This window comes from Chrysochloris asiatica, unplaced genomic scaffold, assembly GCF_000296735.1.
Source record: "Chrysochloris asiatica unplaced genomic scaffold, ChrAsi1.0 scaffold00064, whole genome shotgun sequence".
NCBI classification, from domain to species: Eukaryota; Metazoa; Chordata; class Mammalia; order Afrosoricida; family Chrysochloridae; genus Chrysochloris; species Chrysochloris asiatica.
In genome coordinates, this window is record NW_006408582.1 from 7,242,236 (window position 1) to 7,250,869 (window position 8,634).

Genomic DNA, 8,634 nt, shown 5'->3' on the forward strand with positions numbered 1-8,634 from the left:
CTATCTATCACAGGTTGCTAATGAGTCTTCCTCCTCTCCAGGTGACCTGGTCTTTGTATAGACCAAATTCTCGGATTATTTGCTCAGCAAACAGATCAAATCAGTATGGTGTGTGATACGTTTGAAACAAAAGTTCTAACATACACATCTATCCTTAGAGAATTTTTTCTAATTCTGTAAAGCAGATTTAGTCAGAATAGCAGACTGTGATAACACGGAACATTCCCTTCTCTGGCTATAAGTTATTGGAAATGATGGACATATATAAACTTGTGGTTTAGAAAGGTCATTTTTGTTTTAAGATCATATTTATAAGTTTGTATTTCTGCTCATAGTTGTGTGTGACATTTTTCACTGTTTTAGTACCTGCACCAAGAAAAGAAACTACTTCATGGAGATATCAAGTCTTCAAACGTTGTAATTAAAGGTGACTTTGAAACTATTAAAATTTGTGATGTAGGAGTCTCTCTACCATTGGACGAAAATATGACCGGTGAGTAGTAATCCACTTAAAAGTTTTGTTTTTATAAAAATATTTTAAATTTCTAATTTTTATGTGGGTTGTTTTGTGCTTTTGGATAGTAATTCATATGGTTCAAAAAACCAGAAGTATTTTAACTTTAAAATAAAATATATAATGAAGTATCCCTTTCTTGTCTCTTCCATGTAGACTCCAGCACACTACTGCCATATGTTGTTTTTGACACTGTAAATCTTGGCTGGAGCCCTGTCTTTTTCCCTCAGAGTGCCTGATGGGCTCACATTGCTGACCTTGGGGTTCACAATCCAGTGCTTATCCTACAAGCCACCAAACTTTGTACTGCCATATACACAATATAAAGGAGCTCTGGTAGCATAGTGGTTACGAATCGGGCTGTGAACCGCAAGATCAGCAGTTCGAAACTACCAGCTGTTCCATGGGAGAAAGATGGGCTTTCTGTTCCCGTAAATATTTACAGCCTCAGCGACCCTATACAGGGTTGCTATGAGTCGGAACCGACTCCACGGCACACAACAACAACACAATACACAATATAAATTATTGATATCTTAATAATATATATTTTATTGAAAATAACTTTGGGGAACATTCATAAACTAGATTAATGGATTTAAACTAAAAACTTTACAATCATTTCAATGGGTACAGGAAAAAACAAACATTTTGACAAAATCTAATAACGTGTTCTTGATGAAAACTCAGTTAACTAGAAATAAAGGGAATTTCGCTTACAAAAGTCTATAGCTGATATCTCAAATAGGGAATACAATAAGGATACTTGCTTTCACTAGTGTTATTTAACATTGTAGTTCTAGCCATTAAATAAAACATTAAGATTAGAAATGAAACAAAACTCTCTGTTTGTGGTTGATGTTTAGGTAGACAATTCCATAAGTATAGAAATTGCACCAACCATTGTTCCCACAGCACTCTATGTCTCAGCTGAGTTCAATGATTCATTTTAATGTCCACACAACTGAAGACGCTGTACTCATAGTTAAGGAGTTTATTAGGAAAGCTAGGAGGGTAGCAATTAGGGTCAGAAAGGCTCAGGACACAGTTCTGCAGTCATGGCACTTTCTCCTCAGCTCTTCCTGCAGTCAGGCCTCTTACTGGCCCTGTGTGCCTAGCCCTGGCCTCTGGCCTGCTTAGGTAGTGTTACAAAACTCTTTTAGGACTGCTGAAAAGTGCCCAAAGGACATCCCACTTCTCTATAAGCCTCTACCTAAAGGCACTTGGCTTTAGCCAACAAACCTAGCTCGGCAATTAAATGCCTGGAGACACCCCACTACACAAGTGAGCCATCTGCCCAGAATCACTCAGCTTTACTTGTAAAGCCCTGGGGACCAGAAAGCCCACTGTACTGTCTGATTCTCTGGCTCTTGGTTTTGCCGCTGCTGTTGCTCTGCCACTCCTCTACTCCTCCTCTGGCGTCACAGCTTTCTGTTCCTGGGTTCAGGAGGTTTGATGTGCAGGGATCTCAGGGTTCAAAGGACACACTCCACTCCTGACTCTTCTTCCTTAATAGACGTGAAATCCCCGTGTTCCTGTTTCTCAGATGGCTTATATTAAACCCACATTAAAGTTCCAAGTTTTTACAATTAACCCTGTTAACCACCATTCACAGCAAAACCATATAATCCTATCTGCATCTTTGCCCACCTTCTTTTACCCAGACCCATCAGGAAAAGGTGGTTTGGTGGGAGTTACAAAAACTATGGGTAGAAGAGCCATATGAAGTAATTCACTGCACTGCACTAGAAAACATCTATTAGGATTAATAAGAAATTAGCTGTTGCATGTCTATATATTATTGTTGTTAAGTGCAATTCTGGCTCTTAGCAACCCTGTATAGGAGCAGCTGGTGGGTTTGAACTGCTGACCTTGTGGTTCACAGCCCTACAGCGTCCCACCAGGAGTCCCCGCCACACCAGCAGCAAATAATTAGAAAGTGCCTTTTATATATATATATATTTATAAGTGCCAAGAAAACAAAATACTTAAGGATAAATCTAACAAAATAAATCTACTGAAAAATTTAACACATCACTGAGAGAATTAAGTAAGATTTAGATAAAATGTTGTTGTTGTTATCAGGTGCCATCGAGTCGGAACCGACTCATAGCGACCCCATCCACAGCAGAACGAAACAATGTCCGATCCTGGGCCAACCTCACTACCACTGCCACACTTGACGCCATCAATGATGCCACCTGGCTGATCCATCTCGTTGGGGGTCTTCCTTTTTTTCTCTGACCCTCCACCTTACCCAGCATGACATCCTTCTCCAGCAACTGTTCTCTCCGGACAATGTGTCCAAAGTATGAGAGACGAAGCTTAACCATCCTGGCCTCCAAGGAGCACTCTGGCTGCACTTCTTCCAAAACAGATCTGTTGGTTCTTTTGGCAGTCCACGGCACTTTTAGTATTCTCCTCCAACACCACAACTCAAAGGCATCAATTCTTCTACGATCTTCCTTATTCACTGTCCAGCTTTCGCATTCATATGAGGTTATTGAAAATACCATGGCTTGGGTCAGGCGCACCTTAGTCCTCAAGCTGACATCTCTGCTCTTCAGTACTTTAAAAAGTCCCTGTGCAACAGATTTGCCCAGTGCAATACGTCATCTGATCTCTTGACCGCTGCTTCCGCAAGTGTTGACAGTTGATCCAAGAAGAATGAAGTCCTTGACAACTTCAATCTCTTCTCCATTGATAAGAATGCTGTTTATTGGTCCAGTGGTGAGGATTTTTGGTTTCTTAACATTGAGTGATAGATCATAATTGCAGACTGGAATACTCAATACTGTTAAGATGCTAAGTCTTCACAAATTGAACTAGAGATTCATTGCATTCCTAGCCACATCTTTCTATCCCAACTGTCTTCTTCATTGAAATTGGTGTCTCTTTTATAAAGCTATTGCATAGTTTAAAAAGAATGAAGAACTGGGACTAAGAAATTAAGTGATCTCCACAGTCACATGACTTGTAAACATCTTTGAGTCCAGGCATTCTGGCTCCAGAGTCCATCCTCTTGACATTTGTTTTCTGTTTACATTCCTACCACTTTTCAAAGACAACTCCTGTTTCTCAACATCCTTGCCAACTAACCACGTTTTTGTGTATTTACCAGCCTGATAGGAAAAAAATGTCATTCTTACCTGTGAGGTTGGGTATATTTTCATGTTTATTGCCTACATTTATTAGTCTATTCAAAGTCACCATTGTTCTTTGGGTTGCTTGACTTCCTGATTTACAGTGCTTTCTCTTATGACTATTCTGCCTATATTTAACCGTTTCAGTGACTGAGCCTGAGGCCTGTTATATTGGAACTGAGCCATGGAAACCCAAAGAAGCTTTGGAGGAAAATGGTGTTATTACCGACAAAGCAGACATATTTGCCTTTGGGCTTACTCTGTGGGAAATGATGACTTTATCTATTCCACACATTAATCTTTCAGATGATGTTGATGAAGGTATGAATAATCCATATTTTTAAAATCTACTGTGTTCACTGTGAAGACATTAGAAACTTTCCTGTTATCTTTCCATTAAGTTAAAATTTAAAGAGCAAGATTTTTCACTTCATGACAGTTTCTACAATATAGAGTTTATTAATACTCATGACTATTAGGTACCATCTAGATTTAATCTCATACAGATGAGATGTGGATTGATTGAGAATAAGGCACTATGAGAAAATCCATAGGAGTAAGAAGTTACAAAAACTCCTTTTGCCTGAGAAAAAGTTAGAAGGTTATGAGAAAGTGGATATGGACTGATAACCTTTAAATTAAAGACAATAGGTGATCTATGGTAATGTCTAATGGCAGAACCATGTAAGGGACTGCTTATGATAGAATAGAAAGCATGCTAGACAATGTAGTCTAGTTTTGGGAGTATGAGCTTGAGCAAACTCTAAGCTTTTCTATGATTTAAAAATGATTCTTTTGTTTCAATCTCTATCTCCTTCATGAACAGATAAAACTTTTGATGAAAGTGACTTTGATGATGAAGCATACTATGCAGCTTTGGGAACTAGGCCACCTATTAATATGGAAGAGCTGGGTGAGTCATACCAGAAAGTGATTGAACTTTTCTCTGTTTGCACTAATGAAGATCCCAGATCCCGTCCTTCTGCAGCACACATCGTTGAAGCTCTGGATATGAATGTAGAGTGATCATTTCATTTGCATCATCTCGTCAGCATGAAGCATGACTCATGTATACAACTGTTCAGTTTAGTAATACATTTATATAATTACTATGATAACCTGTAATTATTAGACTGTTTGAAAGTGGCGTGTTTTAGGACCATGGCATCTTGTTAACATTTGAATAACCATTTTTAGTCTTAGGGTAAATTTATGCTTATGATGATAAACATAGGGTTATTTGATAATATGGGATTATAATGGGTTTTCTATGCAGTTTAAGAAGCTAGCTACTCATAAACTGTTCTATCTAATAATTCAGATAACTTTTATTAATGATCTCAACTCTGTTTTAATGTCAAAAATTAGTATACTGTCCAATATAAAATAAGTCTCTGTTTGCTTATATTTTATAACATTAAACCTTTTGCTGGCCTTTCTTGGCTGCTTGGTGTGCTTATTAAATATGGTCCCTGAAAGCTGAGACTATGGCTTCAAAGAGTAAGTCCGTGGATACTTTCAGTTCAGTTGTTATATAGCTTATCCTACACCTTTGGATCTCCCTGAATCTTTTGTTTTGCTTTAATTTTTTAAATATATTTTCTGTTCTGAAATTCCTTTTTAATTTACTAATTTATAACCTGGTTTTAGTACGAAAATAATAAAACTAAAATAGGACAGTACTGTGAAATAAAGGGCACTTTCAGGTACCAGGTGTCTCTGTATTATTATTTTTTTTTTGGTATACTTTAATCATTTGAGTGCTGTCATTAAACTGGTTTGAATGAATGTGAAGTTTCTTTTCCTTTTTAGCATGATTTTGTTAACTGTAGAAATAGTGGTTCCTCGCTGAACCAGAGCCTCTTGAAAATGTTTTATTGAATTGTGACTGAATCTAGGTGTTATGCCCAGACTTGACTGTTGATAGACTTTGAAGAATTATTCTCATGTAAGTGCTGTTAGAAAGATTAGGATCACTGCACTCTTAACTTTAAGATAATTCCAGAATTCACCGAAAGTTCTTTTAAATGTATATTTGTCATTTCATGTTAGGTTTGCCAAGCTAAAAGCATATCTTCTTCCTTACATAAACAAGTCCTGCTTGTCAGATCAAGCATGAATTGGAACCACCTTTTTTAAAAAAAAATTATTGTGAATTGAGTGAAGGTTTACAGAGCAGATCATCAGTTTTACATTCAAGAAATCATATACTTCATTGCAATAATTGTAGTCCTCTCCATTTATCATCAGTTAACAGTATTTACATCTATTCACTTCAACTATTGCATTCTTCTCTATGTCTTTGCTACCTTCTTTTCTCTGCTAACCTCCCTCTTGCTGTATACTGCCTTCCCCATCACCTAAGTTAACACGTATCTATATGCCCTAGTCTGTGAATAATTTTCCCTTCCCTCCCACTGTTGGTAACCATCATAGAATGTTTCTTTGATTTTCCCCTTGAGTCAGGATAGATCCTCAAAATCCTTATCAACATAGGGTTCCAGATAACCACTGCTATTTAGTCAACTACAAGAATATTTTATTTGCTCTAGAACTGGCTCCTTAAGTCTCAGGTGTCACTTTCCATTTGGCTCAGTCTCAGAATAAGTAGTAATGTGATTGGTTGAAGACACAGAATGACTCATCTTTTCTGTGAATTAGTAAAATCAAAAGTTTTTTTTAAAATTTTTTTGCTACGGTACTGTGAATTACTTAGTATGGCTCTTCTAACCAGACTTTTTGTAATCTCCCACCAAACGACTGGCTGGGACCATTCAAATTAGGTGTATTTTCTCTTTCTGATGGGTCTGAGTAAGAGAAGCAGGGGGTGGGGGAGATGCTGATAGGATAGTATGATTCAGTTGTGATTGATTGTTAACAAGGTTGTGATTGTAAAAACTTGGTAATCTAACAAGGGAATGGGTCCGTTTGCCACCCAGCTGGGTTTTAAATGAACAGGAAAGAGGGGATCTTAACAACAAAAAGAGAAGAGCCAGGACTGCAGTGCATCCTTAGCACCCCAAGTTCCCAAAGTGTTAAACTTTCTATATCCAGGATACAGCTGTGATGGCAGAGAAGCAGCAGTCACAGACTAAGAGCCAGTGCCTAAGACAGAGCAGTAGACTTCTCAGCCCATGGAGTGAGTAAAACTGAGTGCCTTCAAGTATGAGGCTTGCTTGTAGAGTCGGGTGCCTCAGGTATTTAACTGGAGGAGCTAGAGCTGAGTGGCTTCAGAATGAGGCTAATGGAAGTGATATGCACTCTGGGCATTTATTGGCAGCCCTAAAAGAGCTTTGTAATGTCTAAGTAGAATCCAAGGGGCCACAGGGAGACCTGCTTTCAGGCGTGGCTAGGAAGAGACTGTCCTGACCAAAGAACTGTCTTAAGCATTTCTGATCTGGATTTAACCCATAAATCATGTGTGACCATTGCAGAGAAAATATTTATCCCAGCTGAGAAGAATGTGCTGCGGGAGGGATGGTTGAGGGGTAGAGGTATGTCTGAGAATCTCCTTAGGAATTGGCCTTGTGCTGATGCCGATGAGGTTGATTTTCCTCCCTTTTTGGAGTTAGACAAGGCCAGACACCGCCTCCATGCTTTTTTCTATACCATCAATATACAGCCTCTGCATCTCTGGGTGGCTCAAATAGTTAAGTGCTGAGCTGTTAACCAAAAGGTTGGCCTATCTAGTCCACCCAGAGATACCTCAAAACAAAGACCTAATCCAATTTCAAAAGTCATAGCTATTGAGAAAACCCTATGAAGCACACATGAAGTCATTAGAATCAACAGCAACCAGTTTTTGTTTTATATGGCCTCTTTGAGCCTGTTCATACTCTAATAACTCCTGGTACTTCTATAATTTGTTGGTCAAATGTAAAAAACACACCATCCCATTCAAGTATTTCTCAGGTCATTTAACAAAGGAGTTACTTCAAAACTCACATATTTTATCATTCCATTCCTGATAGATTGAAATCAGCCTCACAGATGGGTCCTTTCTGGTCTGGCCAGCCTCATTCGCTAGCACAAATCCTCAGCCTGGAAGTCCCAATGGTTATAAGGGCAACATCACTTGAAGTCCACTGTTCCACCAGGGACTCTAAGGGGATGCTTTGTTGTTAAGTGCCATTGAGTCAGTTCTGACTTACAGCAACCCTGCATAGGGTTTCCAAGGAGCAATTGATGGGTTTAACTGCAGACATTGTGGTTCACAGTGGAAAGGTTTGCACCATTGTTTTGCCCTACTTGTTCAATCTGTACAGTGAACAAACAATCCTAGAAGTTAGACTATCGGAAGAATTGGCATCAGGATTGGAGGAAGACTAACCTGTGATAAGGCAGATGACACCACCTTGTTTACTACAAGAAAAGAGGATTTTAAATATTTGATGATAAACAAAACCTATAGCCTTCAGTATGGATTACATAACAAAGAAAACAAAAATCTTCACAAGTGGACCAAGAAGCAGTATCATGACAAACGGAAAAAAGATTAAAAATTATTTTTTCAAGGATTTCATTTTATTTGGAGCCACAATCAATACTCAAGAGAGCAGTACTCAAGAAATCAAACAATGTATTACAATGGGCAAATGTGCAAAAGAACTCTTTAAAGTGTTTGAAAGCCAAGATGTCAGCTTGGGGAATAAAGTGCCTCTGACTCCAGATATTTTCAATTTCCTTACAGTTTGTGAAAGCTGGACAATGAATAGGGAAGACTAAAGAAGAATTGATGCATATGAATTATGGTGCTGGTGAAGGATTTGAAATTACCGTGGGCTGACAATAGAATAAGTCTATCTTGTAATAGATAGGGTCTCTAAGTTGGAACCAACTGGATGGCACTTAATACGATTATGGAGAAGCTTCCTCTTCTGACATTCTCTATGTATTATCTGAATGTTTTACAAAGAGCATGTGTCAATCTTGTAACCACAAAAATAATTCAAAAAGAAAATCAGAGCATTCTAATAA

The 8,634-nt window shown here is 38.3% G+C and overlaps 1 protein-coding gene across 1 annotated transcript in view; it reads left to right on the forward strand.

The window, feature by feature from the left end:
- PBK (PDZ binding kinase) overlaps nt 1–4,683 on the forward strand; it is a 36,218-nt gene extending 31,535 nt beyond the window's left edge. The window contains exons 5-7 of the mRNA XM_006864433.1: nt 364–493; nt 3,805–3,978; nt 4,484–4,683. Of these exons, the coding sequence (XP_006864495.1) occupies nt 364–493; nt 3,805–3,978; nt 4,484–4,683 (504 nt within the window). The remainder of the gene's footprint in view (nt 1–363; nt 494–3,804; nt 3,979–4,483) is intronic.
- The last annotated feature ends 3,951 nt before the right edge of the window (nt 4,684–8,634 follow it).